This window comes from Dama dama, chromosome 2 (genome assembly GCF_033118175.1).
Source record: "Dama dama isolate Ldn47 chromosome 2, ASM3311817v1, whole genome shotgun sequence".
NCBI classification, from domain to species: Eukaryota; Metazoa; Chordata; class Mammalia; order Artiodactyla; family Cervidae; genus Dama; species Dama dama.
Window position 1 is genome coordinate 44,058,381 of NC_083682.1, and position 15,423 is coordinate 44,073,803.

A 15,423-nucleotide genomic window follows, 5' to 3' on the forward strand; every position below is an offset into this window, starting at 1 on the left:
GGGAAGAAAAGGGACAGTTCTAGAAAGCAGTCATTAACAACTACTGTGTGTACAGTTATGGACAGAAAAAAGGCAATAGTGTATAACCAAACACACACATACAAAACAAAGAAAAAATCCCAAATCTTAGAGGAAAGACTCATGGAGGACTGAATGAAAAGAATAAAATTTGAGAGAATTTTAGTTCAGATGAGGTTGAGAATAGTCATCGTCACCAAAGAGTAAAAGGTTATAAGGACCGGAGCAGTGGTGGTATTGAGGAGCCTGGGGGTTGAAAAACGGAATGTGAAGGATTCCACTTTCTGAAGAATTGTCACTGATGGAATGCAGGCAAAATCAAACAGATGAATAAATCTAGTGGGTGATGAGTCAATGCAATTAGGACTATAATAAAGTTCATTAAATGGAGAGATAAAATTCATGTTTGGGAAGTTCATTTATTTTCCAAACAACAACTTCATGTATTACAAGTGTAAACTAATAATGCCATTACATTTTACCAGAGCTTGGATCATGGGGATTGGATTAAGTAGGTTTCAAAGGTTTGACTTCAATCAGTGTCATCCAAAATCTAACCAATCAACGTTTCCAGATCTAATCATGTGCACCTACACCTTTTTATAGGGCTAATACCATTGCTTGTTAAGAAATGGGCGTGGTCCTCAGAGCATATATAAAGCATCCAGCAAAGATCCAAGCTCGTTTTCTCCAGACTTCAGAGCTGTTGTGTTTGAAGTTGGCTGGTCTGTGGATACTTTCGAGTTTCTGCCACAAGGAGGTGAGCACCTAAACTTCATCCTTAATTTAATAGAGTTACTTACTGAATAAGACTGGAAAATTTCATTAACGGAACCCAAAGGTGAGTTTGATGGAGGTACAATGATTCTCCTATGTTCACTTAAGTAAACTGTAATGGTAATTGTGGACACAAAAGTTTTTTTTTTTTCAACAGTAATATCTATATGTGAGCACTGAATCAAGCGTTTATTCCATGTGAGATTTGTAGATAAATTACTTATTTTACTCACTCTATGTCAAGTCACTTCCTTATAGATTGGGGGTAAAATTAGAAAACTGGTTAACATTGTTCAGAAGATTAAAATAGTTACTCTATATAGCAGGAGCTAATCCAATGCCTAGAAATAGTAAGCAACACATATTAGGTTCTCCTATTATTTTCATATTATCAAGATCATTAATGTTATCAGTATAGAAGTGATTATATTCATAATGAATTCTTTGCCAATTTCTAGCCCATTCTAAACTGAGCTTACTGTATTTCCTCTTCATCAAACTCTGTCCTTACTTCACGGACATTTTAGTCCATGGCATTAGGTTCTATATTATTGAATATTTTGTGGTCATCAATCAGAAGTTTGTAATGACCCTCTCGATAATTTTTACCTATGAATATAACTGCACACATCACTGCTCATAGTTTTTCCAAAGGCATCTTAAACCTGATGTTATAGTTGTTCAATTAAGCAAGGGTTTACTTTCTGTCTCTTTTGACCAGAACTAAATTTTAAGCTTTGGAATGAAGTAGCCTCTTACATTCAACTTCTCATAGACAAGGAAGATAACAGGAATCATGTAGTTAAACCAAATACTTAGTCACAATGTATGATAAGTGAAATTATATCTTCATGCACACTTTCTCTTATCCAAATATTTTCTATTTAAATATTTGTTTTAATTAAATCTTTAATTTAATTAAAGATTATATTGGCTCTTGTTCAAGCAAGCAAATAGTTTTCTTAGGTTTAGAAGATGACACCAATATTTAAAATATCTGTTGCAGATACTTTATCTGTAATATTAAGTTATTTAATCATTTATATTTTCCATTACCTTTTAGGTCATTAGATGTGTTTAGGTCTTAAAAGACATTCCTAAAGACATGAGTATTTATAAAACCCATAGAAATCCTAAAATGTTCAACACGATGTATACATTTCATAGTCTTTGCAAAGAAGAGCATGAGTTAAATTGGTGAAATTAATCAGAATACCTTCTTGTAAAGGTCATACTTGTTATCTTTTTAAAACCTTTAGTTTGTAGTCTGGAATTGAAGTTTTCAGAATGGATCCAATCAACCAATAGGGACTCCCAGGAAGTGGCATTTGTCAAAGAGAGAATTATTAGAAGCAAAGAGGATATGAAATTGCTTCCATTAACTACGATTCTGGAATTTCTAGTGTAGACAGGAAACCTGTGTACATTCAAACATTTTTCTTTTGTTTTAAAAACCAGCTGATTAATTTTTAGTGATTATTGTTGTAGCTTGAATGTGCACCAGTTCAAAATATGACCAACTCTGATGATCTAAACTGATTCCAGGAAAAATAGTTTTCCTGAACTTGAAATAACATATTTTTTAATTTCTTTTTGTCTTAAAGGATGGGGTTTTACTATTTAAGTTAGAAGCAAACACTGAAATATTTATAGCTTCAGAACTTCAAAATTAAAGCCAGCATTGATTATATTAAGTTTAAATTATTTGTAAACAATTTTACTTGTCATTCAAAAACACATATGACACTTCAAAGCAAAAGAGATTATTAGCATAGAGATGAAGTATGTGCAGGTTCAGGACCTAGTCAGTGAGTCATGAAGAGCCAGAGAGAAAGATAGAGACAGACTGAGAATACATATGTAGTTCTACACCAATAAGCTAATAAAAGTAACTCTGGAATCATCCTAACATTTACACTCTGACCTAATCTTTAGCTTAGTGATTTTGGTATCACTGAGATCATGGTTTATTTTATACAAAAAAGATGTTAGGGACTCTATCTAATTTCATCATTTGTATCAAACCATGATCCCAACCTCTCTGTAGTCAACATTTCTAGATTTGTATTGGGGGGCAAGCAAATACGGAAATTAATTAAGAGTTCAAGACAAGACTTTGTCCAAAGGCTTTGTTTTCCCTGATCAGGGCTGAAGAAAGACTTTCTCTTATACTCTCTATTTCTCTCTTTAACTTTTAGAAACATGGATTCAGACACACTGCAGGTCTTCCAGAGTGAACTCACCTGCTCCATCTGCATGAACTGCTTCCTGGACCCCGTCACCATAGACTGTGGGCACAGCTTCTGCCGTCCCTGTCTGAGCCTTTGCTGGGAAGAAGGCCAGACTTCAAGGAGCTGCCCTGAGTGCAGGGGAATATCAGAGAGGCCTGATTTCAAAACCAATATTGCCCTCAAGAGGCTGGCCTCCCTTGCCAGACAGGCCAGAGCCGACCACAACCACCGCTCTGAGGAGCAGATCTGTGAGACACACCAGGAAGCCAGAGGCCTCTTCTGTGAGGCTGACCAGACCCTGCTCTGCGGGCCCTGCTCTGAACGCCCTGAGCACGCAGCTCACAGCCACAGTCCGATACACAGGGCTGCTGAGGAGTCCCGGGTAGGTGATGCCTCTAGAGCAGTTTGGGATCTAGAGGCTCCCAAGTCAGAGAGAAAGATGAGGGTGCTATGATGGTGATGGGATGGAGACAGTGGAGGTGGGATTTCTGAATGTGGATCCTCACGTATAATGTGTCCTGTCAGGGTTGTTGCCCAGTTGTCCACACGCGTGGAAATGCAGCCTCCCGGGGCGGGTGGCACCAGGGACACAGGCTTCTGATGGGAGTGTGAGGCTCACACTCATGCTATATTAGAGTCTGAGTGGCAATTTCTTAGGAAATGGATTTCATCATCTGTAAAGTTCCCCCAGTTCTCTAGTATGCAGTTCTGTCACTTTGACACAAATATTCCAATCAAATTAGATTCATGTGGGAAAATAGGACCACAGTACTCTAACTCAAGGTTTCTGTGTTACCAACAACTGCCTTTGATCATGAATAAGGGGATAAAACTTATGATGTCATCTTTCATGCCACTAAATCCCATGGGTATTTTTCAGGAGAAACTTCTGAATAGAATGGATTATTTATGGGAAATGAGAGAACAAGTGCAACTCATTCTGAATCAGGAAGCTAAAAAAGCTCGGTCATTTAAGGTAAGAATAAAAATGTTCTTATTTATTTGTATAGATATCGATAGAATGCTAGCTTAGATGTTTAGGTCAATATAAGTTCCCCTTAAAGGATATTGGTCTCTTTCTTGGAAAAGTATTGTTTTCAAATGACCTATCAGTAATCACAGTTAGAACAGGCCAATGCATTCTAGTTCAAAGAATACTGGTTGAGTAATATTCCATGGTGTATATGTACCACAGCTTCCTTATCCATTCGTCACCTTCTCCCACAGAGTCCAAAAGTTGGTTCTGTACATCTGTGTCTCTTTTTCTGTTTTGCATATAGGGTTATCATTACCATCTTTCTAAATTCCATATATATGTGTTAGTATACATATTGGTCTTTATCTTTCTGGCTTACTTCACTCTGTATAATGGGCTCCAGTTTCATCCGCATTGAAATGTGTATATTATCTAGGGTGAAACAGATCACCAGCCCAGGTTGGATGCATGAGACAAGTGTTCGGGCCTGGTGCACTGGGAAGACCCAGAGGGATTGGGTGGAGAGGGAGGTGGGAGGGGGGATCGGGATGGGGAATACCTGCAAATCCATGGCTGATTCATGTCAATGTATGACAAAAACCACTACAATATTGTAAAGTAATTAGCTTCCAACAAATAAAAATAAAAGAAAAAAAAATACTGATATGTTGGAAAACCAAAGCATGAAAAGTAGGCCTAGGCCAATTTTGAAGGTTTGAATAAATGTTCTCAGACATGAAGTATAAGACAACATTGCACTCAGTGTGACTGAGAAGGAGAAGAGTAGTACCTAGAGGGAAAATAGAGCATATTTTAAAAACTTGACAAAGTGGGATTTGCCTCATAAAAGAATACTTAGAAAAATCAGGGAAAGAAAAAAGAGAAAAACAACATTCAGGTTAGAAAGGAAATAATTGATACAGTAAGAACCCTGAGGTTTTGGAGAAGACTTTTGAGAGGCCCTTGGACTGTACAGAGATCCAATGAGTCCATCCTAAAGGAAATCAGTCCTGAATATTCACTGGAAGGACTGAGGCTGAAACTGAAACTCCAATGGTTTGAGCACCTGATGGGAAGAACTGACTCATTGAAAAAGACCCTGATGCTGGGAAAGATTGAGGGCAGGAGGAGAAGGGGGCAACAGAGGATGAGATGGTTGGATGGCATCACCGACTCGATGGACATGAGTTTGAGCAAGTTCTGGGAGCTGGTGGTGGACAGGGAGGCCTGGCATGCTGCAGTCCATGGGGTGGCAAAGAGTCAGACATGACTGAGGGACTGAAGTGGAGAACCCTGAAGAATCCTCCTAGGAAGAGAGTCTGGGACCCCTCAGTTAGCTTGATTTATACACAAACAGAGACTAAGCACTAAGACAGGAAAGACCCACAAATATTCAAGATCTTTTGATGTGTGAGGCAAAACTTTTTCAAGAGCTTTTTTGAATGATATTTTGGAAATAATATTTGAGATTTTCTTTTGAATGTGAATGTAATCAATGCTTTGAATCCACTATCCCCTCAGAAGTTTGTGGCCTTAAGAAAAGAGATAATCAAACTTGAGTATCAGAGGAGATTACCTTTTGAATGTGAATGTAATCAATGCTTTGAATACACTATCCCCTCAGAAGTTTGTGGCCATAAGAAAAGAGATAATCAAACTTGAGTATCAGAGGATGCATCCGTTGCTCCAAGGGGAGGAGCAACTGCACCTGGAAGCCCTGGAGCAAGAAGCAAATGAGATTTGTCACCAACTCCAGGAGAGTGTGTGCAGAATGACTCAAAAGAGAGAAAGTCTGAAAGAAACGTACAGAGAGCTGACTGAGATGTGCCACAAGCCGGACATGGAGTTGCTCCAGGTGAGAAAGGAGGATCTGTTCTCAGAGAGAGAAACACTCTTCTAGATGAGTTGCTGTGACACTGAAATGTTCCCTGCATATACTGTTACTCTCAGCTAAGGGATGGTGCTCCCTGACTCCCATTATTGTATTTGTCCAATCCTTTAGTTCATCCTATCCTGGTAATCTTAGGAAGATTTTTGCCTTTTTTCTAGCTAACATAGGGCCAGATATTTTCAGTTTGATCCAGAGTACTATTCAGACAGATGATCCAAAATCAGCAATATTCTGTGACCAGGGGTCAGTTAACTTCTTGGAATAAATCTCAGTAGATGTTATCCTAAACCTTTGTCACTTGCTGTTATCCCAAACTTAGTGCAGACATTGAGGTTTTGCCCATTTTCTAAGCAAGATTATCAGAGTTGGTCATTAGTTTCAAGGTACTCTAGAGTTCGTTTTGTATGGTTCCCTGTTTTGCTCTAATTGTTATCATTGATGATGAGATCTCTCTTTGGGAGCAGCATGGGCAATGAGTGACATTGGAATCCTAGATGTGGCTGCATCATTGCACACACTCTTCCTGGCCTCCTTCCTTCCTTAATGTGCCCTGAGGAAGCCCATCATTTTTTAGTTTAAGCTCTGTTATTAAGATGGTTTCTGATTGTTCCTTAGAAGAGAATGAGTAAAACAATACCTTATTGAACAATCAGGAATAGTACAGAAGTAGTGAAAGGACTGAACTTTCATGATTAACATCATCTTTTTTTTTTTTTTTTTCATTGCAGGCCTTGGGAAATGTATTAGAGATGTGAGTATAAATTAATGATTTTTTAATTCTGATCAACCTTCTCTGTTTGATTAAGTGGATTACACATTTCTTTCTTGGTACCATTGGAAATTGCTTTCAACTCCTCTTGAATATCTAAATTCCAGAGTGCAAAATCTCTTATTGAAAATGATTAGTATTTGCAGATATCTTATAAGCATGCTGCCATACACTTTTAGTCATTTGTAGACTACTTATGCGTGTGTGTTTGTGTGTGCGAAGTTGCTTCAGTCCTGTCCGACTCTTTGTGACCCTATGGACTGAAGTCCACCAGGCTCCTCTGTCCGTGGGATTCTCCAGGCAACACCTAATAGATAAATGCAATTTAAATGCTATGTAAATAGTTCACTGTGATTTGGAATTTTCAAGTTTTAACTTTTGGGACTTTCTGGAAGCTTTTTCTAAACATTTCCCATTCAGAACCAGAGTGGAGGGATGGTCGAGTGTGATAGACTGGGAATATGGAATTGACATATATATGCTCTTTAGTCACTGAGCCATGTCTGGCTCTTTGTGACCCTGTGGACTGTAACCCTCCAGGCTCCGTGGAATTTTCCAGGCAAGAATACTGGAGTAAGTTGGCATGCCCTACTTCAGAGGATCTTCTTGACTCAGGGACCAAACCCGCGTTTTATGTCTCCTGCATTGGCAGGCGGGTTCTTTACCACTAGCACCATCTGGGAAGCTCATAATAAATTTTAGTGAAGGGAATTTTCTAAGCTATCAAAAAGGAAGCACCTACCATAGTGAGTTGGAAATGAATAAGAGTAAAGATGGAGATTCCCTAAGAATGGGAAAAAGGGCTGTGATTTTGTTACTAGCAGTAGCAGTGACTCAGCCTGCTCCATCACAGCAAGCCCTCTTGTATGCAGGACCTCAGAGGGAGGGCCTCCCGGTGTTCTCTAGGATATTAGACTTCCAGGACCAGGGAAGCCAGGCTTGAATTGGAGGCGCTTGCTGGGCTAACGAGAGCAAAGCTGTCTCGCTCAGGGAGCTCTTCCTTGTATTAATAGAAAGTATGACCCAGATAATCACGATGGTGTGATCACTCACCTAGAGCCAGACATCCTGGAAAGTGAAGTCAGGTGGGCCTTAGAAGGCGTCACTACGAACAAAGCTAGTTGAGGTGATGGGATTCCAGTTGAGCTATTTCAAATCCTGAAAGATGATGCTGTGAAAGTGCTGCACTCAATATGCCAGCAAATTTGGAAAACTCAGCAGTGGACACAGGACTGGAAAAGGTCCATTTTCATTCCAATCCCAAAGAAAGGCAATCCAGAAGAATGCTCAAATTACTGCACAATTGCACTTATCTCACACGCTAGTAAAGTAATGCTCAAAATTCTCCAAGCCAGGCTTCAGCAATACGTGAACCGTGAACTTCCAGATGTTCAAGCTGGTTTTAGAAAAGGCAGAGGAACCAGAGATCAAATTGCCAACAATCGCTGGGTCATTGAAAAAGCAAGAGAGGTCCAGAAAAACATCTATTTCTGCTTTATTGACTATGCCAAAGCCTTTGACTGTGTGGATCACAATAAACTGTGGAAAATTCTGAAGGAGATGGGAGCACCAGACCACCTGACCCACCTCTTGAGAAACGTATATGCAGGTCAGGAAGCAACAGTTAGAACTGGACATGGACCAACAGGCTGATTCCAAATAGGAAAAGGAGTACGTCAAGGCTGTATATTGTCACCCTGCTTATTTAACTTATATGCAGAGATCATCATGAGAAATGCTGGGCTGGAAGAAGCACAAGCTGGAATCAAGATTGCTGGGAGAAATATCAATAACCTCAGATATGCAGATGACACCACCTTTATGGCAGAAAGTGAAGAGGAACTAAAAAGCCTCTTGATGAAAGTGAAAGAGGAGAGTGAAAAAGTTGGCTTAAAGCTCAACATTCAGAAAACTAAGATCATGGCATCTGGTCCCATCACTTCATGGCAAATAGATGGGGAAACAGTGGAAACTGTGTCAGACTTTATATTTTTGGGCTCTAAGATCACTGCAGATGGTGATTGCAGCCATGAAATTAAAAGACGCTTACTCCTTGGAAGGAAAGTGATGACCAACCTAGATAGCATATTAAAAAGCAGAGACATTACTTTGCCAACAAAGGTCCGTCTAGTCAAGGCTATGGTTTTTCCAGTGGTCATGTATGGATGTGAGAGTTAGACTATGAAGAAATCTGAGGGTGGAAGAATTGATGCTTTTGAACTGTGGTGTTGGAGAAGACTCTTAAGAGTCCCTTGGACTGCAAGGAGATCCAACCAGTCCATCCTAAAGGAAACCAGTCCTGGGTGTTCATTGGAAGGACTGATGCTGAAGCTGAAACTCTAATCCTTTGGCCACCTCATGTGAAGAGTTGACTCATTGGAAAAGACCCTGATGCTGGGAGGGATTGGGGGCAGAAGGAGAAGGGGACAACAGAGGATGAAATGGCTGGATGGCATCACCGACTCGATGGACATGAGTTTGAGTAGACTCCAGGAGTTGGTGATGGACAAGGAGGCCTGCTGTGCTGCGATTCATGGCATCTCAAAGAGTAGGACATGACTGAGCGACTGAACTGAACTGAACTGAATCCTTGATGACTACTTGTTATCTCACGTCTCAAAGGAATTTCCTGAATTTTCTGGTCGCTGTAAACTGCCCAGGATCTTTGCATTACCTGAGATGGAATAGGGGAAGGGAATGAAGTTCAATGAGTTGAAAACTGAAATCATGTCTTGGTAGAATGGGGACATTGCAATTTGATATAACTTACATTTAGAAAAGAATATAGTAACATTTTTATATTCCCAAGTGTGTAGAATATAATACACATGTAATTAACCAAAAAATAAGAGAATTCTGAAAACATATCCTGGAATAAAATCTTTTTTTTTTTTTTAGTGTTCATATGATTAGACTTTGGCCTTGACATGTATTGATGTCATTTGTTACAGGACTGACTTGGCACAGATGCAGAAACCTCAGTCAGTGAACCCAGAGCTCACTTGCTGGCCTCTCACTGGACTCCTAGACATGCTGAACAACTTCAGAGGTGAGAGTCAGCCCTGTGGTGATCAGGACTGTTCATTAGAGCTCCCTAGGAGGGAAATTCTTCTGTTATTTTACTTCTTCTGACATCAAGTTAGTACATAACTTTACAAAGTTGCTATGTATTTTCTGCCTATATTAATAAGATGGCAGTTGAACTTTGCAACCTATAGTTTACTAACAATTTAAAACCAGACATATATATTTATGTCATAAGCAGAGCAAGAAGAGAGCAACTAGGTTGCTTATGTGATTATAAAGACATAGAATTTAGCTTTGTGAATATCAATCAATCAAAATATCAATCAATATTTTGTTTACTCAGTTATTTCACTCTTGAAAGTTAAATATGTCCTTGCTGGGTTCTAATATGCTCTCTATTATAACTGCCTTTATAAAAAAACTGCATTGTAAAAGAATATTTTATTATCAGAAAAAATCGACAAGAAAGACTAAAATGGCTTAAGTAGAGTAATTGTGTTGCTATTGGATCAATCTCAAAACAAGTGAAGGATATGTGAACATGGTTAGCCAGAACATACTTTTAGAAGTTCCCAAAGTATTCATTTATGCCTTTTCATCAAATTTTGGACCTTTGAAAATAATTGATACAGAATGTACCCCAATAAATATCCATATGGTAGTAACATGTCATTCACATGTTTCATGGTATTAAAGATGATGGAAATAAGAAACAATTTCTAAACAAAAGAAAAAATAATGCTTAGGTTAGTCCTGAGGCAAAGTATCAAGAGACTGACATTAAATCAGATTTCACATAGTTCTCTATATATGTCTTTTTTTTTCTTTTGCTAGTTGATTTGAGGTGCTTCTATATGCTGTAGATATTAATAATAATTATTCTTCACAGAAAACCAGTCTGAACTCCATCTACTCTTTGTTTCTTGTTTCCTTGGAGGAAGGAAAATGAAAGAATTTACTGAGTAGAGAGATTCTATCTCTCATGATATGGAAATCCCAGTTGCTGACCTGATTTTTGTTCTCTCTGCAGTGGATAATGTTCTGAGTCAGAAAATGACCTTTCATAATGTAAGCCTTTCTGAGGATAATACAAGTCTGATGTTTGGAGATGATGACCACGGTGTGTCCAGACAGCCCCGTGGTGGGGAGAGTTTCGTGGCCTGGGGAGCTCGGGCCTTCACCTCCGGGAGGCATTACTGGGAGGCAGATGTGACGCACCCCTCCAACTGGATTCTGGGCGTCTGTAAAAACATCTTGACAAGTGATAACAGTATCAGTATTGATTCTGAAGAAGCATTTCTTCTCTTTTCTATGAATGTGAATGATCATTATAGTCTCTTCACCAATGCTCGACCCTTAGTTCAGTATGTGAAAAGGCCTCTGGGTAGGATTGGAGTGTTTCTGGATTATGACAATGGAACTGTGAGCTTCTATGACGTTTTCAGGAGTTCCATCATATATAGTTTCCTTCATTCCCCCTTCTCCTCCCCTCTGAAGCCTTTCCTTTGCCTTAGGTCTCCATGAATTGCCCACTTCTGGGGCCATTTATTGAAACTACTTCTCTGGGGATCTTGCGGCCCTTAGCCTCATGTGAGGCCACAGGATACCTGTCCAAGCATATTGTTACTTAATGTAACATAATGATTGTATGTTTACAAAATGGCATAACCCTGCTCTATGAATTAATTTGTTAATTAAATTTTCTTTTAATAAAAGTTTTTTTATGGAGTATTTAATAGAATATAATCCATTGCCTTTCTTCCTTTTTAAGTAACAATTCTATTAAACTAAAAATTATATATCATAAAGATCACTGCATTTAAACCACATGATTCAATGTCTTCTAGAAATATATAAAAATGTGTGCAACCAGAAATATCTAATTCCCGAACATATCAATCACTGCCCAAATTTCCAATGCCCATTAATGTTTACAAACTCCCTGAGCATATACCATCTCATCATAACATTGAGCAAACTTTCCTCCAACTAGTAGATAATTTTAGTACTTGATGGAAATTTCCAAGAAAGAAGAGACGGTATTTATCTTTTGTGGTGGTTTAGTCACTATGTCATGTCTGACTCTTTTGTGACCCCATGGACTATAGCCCGCCAGGCTCCTCTGTCCATGGGATCCCCCAGGCAAGAATACTGGAGTGGGTTGCCATTTCCTTCTCCAGGAGATCTTCCCAACCCAGGATTTGAACCCGGGTCTCCTGCATGCCAGGCAGATTCTTTACCAACTGAGCTATGAGGGAAGCTCCAAAATACTTTACTTATTTGTTTGGCTGCACTGAGTCTTAGTTGCAGCACGTGGGATCCAGAGCAGGCAAGGTCAGTAGCTGCAGGGCGCAGGTTTAGTTGCTCTGCGGCAAGTGGGATCCTAGTTCCCTGACCAAGCATTGAACCTGCCTTCACCTGCATTGCAGGGCAGATTCTTAACCACTGAACCACCAGAGACGTCCTAAAATAGAATTATACAGTAGATATTTTAAACCTCAAAATAATTTAATTTTTTGTAAATCTGTAAATCAATTTCCTCTTTTTTGTTGACGTCATCCCTAGCATTTTATGTCTATTATGTTATATATTTATATTTTATACTGCTGTGTTTTCACTACCCAATACAGTATATAGAATATAAGTATTAGATGGATCAATGAAAAATTCCTGAATTAAAGAATTCATATAAACAAGTATTATTCCACCATTAATAAGGTTTTCTAAAGTGTAGCTAAAGTAATAGACTGGGCTCAACACTTCACATTTAGTAAGGAAAATAAATGGGCTTCACTGAGTAACAAAGTAATTAGAAGAGACCATTTGAGCACAGGTTAGAAAATTCTGTTCAGTGGTGTAATCCTTTCTCCTTTTGTGATGATATGGTGGAAAGAGTTCCCTTGGAAGTCACTGGAATCCAAATAGAACTGCCATATGCCCCAGAAATCCCACTCCTGGGCATACACACGGAGGAAACCAAAATTGAAAGAGGCACTTGTACCCCAATGTTCATCACAGCACTGTTTACAGGAGCCAGGACATGGAAGCAACCTAGATGCCCATCAGCAGACGAATGGATGAGAAAGCTGTGGTACATATACACCATGGAATATTACTCAGCTATTAAAAAGAATGCATTTGAATCAGTTCTAATGAAGTGGATGAAACTGGAGCCTATTATACAGAGTGAAGTAAGTCAGAAAGAAAAACACCAATACAGTATATTAAGGCATATATATGGAATTTAGAAAAATGGTAATGATGACCTTATATGTGAGACAGTAAAAGAGACACAGAGATAAAGAACAGACTTTTGGACTCTGTGGGAGAAGGCAAGAGTGGGATGATTTGAGAGAATAGCATTGACACATGTATATTATCATATGTGAAACAGATCGCCAGTCCAGGTTTGATGCATGAGACAGGGTGCTCAGGGCTGGTGCACTGGGATGACCCAGAGGGATGGGGTGGGGAGGGAAGAGGGAAGGGGTTCAGGATGGGGGACCTATGAACACCCATGGCTGATTCATGTCAATGTATGGCAAAACCCACCACAATATTGTAAAGTCATTAGCCTACAATTAAAATAAATTAATTAATTGAAAAAAACAACAACAGTCACTGGAATCCAAAAAGCAGGAAACCATATCTGAATAAAACATATTTGGAAATGTAATAAATGTATATAGTTCCACATTACTGACCTTAAAATATTCCTTCCTTTCATAGTAGTCTCTAAACATGGTGGAATAATGGTGAAGAAATTGTCAAATGAATGTTCTGTTTCATAACACCAAGTAATCATATTCCCACTTCCAATCCTCTATTGCCAATCCTGACCCAGTTCTAAGCTCCTCTCCCATAAAGCTAATCACACCTTGGTAATTAATATACCCTGACACTATCAATTTTTGAAATTTTTGCAAGTGAAATCACATACCATATACTCTTCTCTGTGTAGTTTCTTTTCTTTAAAATTATGTTAGTGAGATTCATTCACTTGGTTGCATGCAGCATTTTTATTATTTTGTTTTGTAATAGTTCAGTCTATGAATATACCATAGTTTACTCTCTCTGCTACTGAAGAACATGTTCATTTCCAATTGAGTGAGCATAAACACATGAAGACATCATACATATCTTTTTATTGAAAGAGAAGTGATACCCAGTGTGTAAGTAGGAGTGAAATAGTTGACTCGTAAAGCATATACTTAACATTTTGCCAAAGAGACTAGATCAACTTTCATACTTTTAAGCAATCGATGATTGCTTTGTTTCCTCCAATTTTTTGATAACACCTGTCATTATCTGTCTTAATTTTTTGGTCATTTTGTGTTTTCGTTGTGGTTTTATTAATTTTTAAAAAGAAAAAAAACTTTATTTTTTGACTTTGCTGGGTCTTTGTTGCTGCTGGTTCTTCCTTTCTGCAGGTGGCTTTTCTCTAGTTGTGGTGGGGGACAACTCTCAGACTGCAGTGCGGGGGCTTCTCATTTCTGTGGATTCTCTTATTGTGGAGTATGGTCTTGAGGGCATGTGGGATTCAGTAGTTGCAGCTCATGGGCCCTAGAGCAGGGGCTCAGTAGTTGTGGTGAAAGGGCTTAGTTGCTCCGTGGCATGTGTAATCTTCCTGGATCAGGGAGCAAACGTGTCTCCTGAATTGACAGGCAGATTCTTGACCACTGAACCACCAGGGAAGCCCTCAGTGTGGTTTTAACTTGAACTGACCTGATGACAAATTCAGTGGAACAATTTTTCATAGGTTTATCAGACATATGGATACTGCTTTTTGGTGAAATGCTTGCTCAAATCATCCTTCCCTGCGTTTTTCTACCAAGTTGACTTTTTTTTCACTTAGTTTTGGGTCTCTTTCTGTCTCCTTTAGAGAGTCATTTATTGGACGGAGATGTGTCAAGTGTCTACTCCCATTACTGCTTTGCATTTTCGATGGTGTCTTGACATAAAGGATTATGAATCCTAACGCATTCCAATTTATTTCTTTGTTTAGTGACTTGTGAAAATTTAGGAAAACTAGTAACGAAAATTTTCTCTGAAAATATACACTCCTAAACTTTTCCAAGAGCTTTGTTTTTCTTTATTATTCTTTATTATTTTTTTATTATTCTTTTACACAGTAATAATTGAAGGGATGTGGAATTATTTTATGCCATGATATAAACTTTAAGGTTTGTTTTTGTGTACATTTATAACCATTTACAACTCAAAACTTGTCTTTTCCTTTTGTAACTTACAGATTTTTAGAGAACACTGATAATAGAATAAATATTTACTCATATTGTTTGAAATTACAAAGAAAATACAGTACCAGTGATCAAAATTACCCTCAAAATGGATTATTAAACTTGAGCATGATGGTGAAGTAGGATGTAGTTGGGAGAAAATAGAAAAAAAAATTCCCAGAAAACATAAATTTGTTTGGGAAGAAAAAAAAATGCCTTTTTTTTGGTATTGGACATTAAACCATCATTAAACCATCAATGATTTTTTTCTCTTATTTGTAGTTGAGAAATTAATATGAGAAACACTGTATATTTTGTACTTTATAGCATATGGTTTTTTGTGATTAATACATACATTTCAAATACATATCACTTACATTAACACTATACTTAATGTTAAACTATTTTCACTACATTAGAGAGAACCTGAAGGTAATCAGATATCATCTATTTGATTCATTCAAGAGTGCACAGGTGAAGGCATTTCTCAGATTTGA

The 15,423-nt window shown here is 38.3% G+C and overlaps 1 protein-coding gene across 1 annotated transcript; it reads left to right on the top strand.

Moving 5' to 3' along the window:
* The first annotated feature begins 2,997 nt into the window (after positions 1-2,997).
* On the top strand, positions 2,998-11,213 carry LOC133067574 (tripartite motif-containing protein 64-like). The gene is made up of 5 exons (XM_061158534.1): positions 2,998-3,408; positions 3,907-4,002; positions 5,627-5,870; positions 9,604-9,711; positions 10,720-11,213. The coding sequence occupies exons 1-5, from the start codon at positions 2,998-3,000 to the stop codon at positions 11,211-11,213; spliced, it is 1,353 nt and encodes a 450-aa protein (XP_061014517.1).
* The last annotated feature ends 4,210 nt before the right edge of the window (positions 11,214-15,423 follow it).

Bases quoted from the DNA above. Each gene is read 5' to 3' on its own strand.
- LOC133067574 (XM_061158534.1), top strand. From the start codon at position 2,998: ATGGATTCAGACACACTGCAGGTCTTCCAGAGTGAACTCACCTGCTCC. The intron at 3,409-3,906 runs GTAGGTGATGCC...GGTATTTTTCAG, and splicing joins GGGCTGCTGAGGAGTCCCGG to GAGAAACTTCTGAATAGAAT. The intron at 5,871-9,603 runs ATCTGTTCTCAG...GTATTGATGTCA, and splicing joins GCTCCAGGTGAGAAAGGAGG to TTTGTTACAGGACTGACTTG.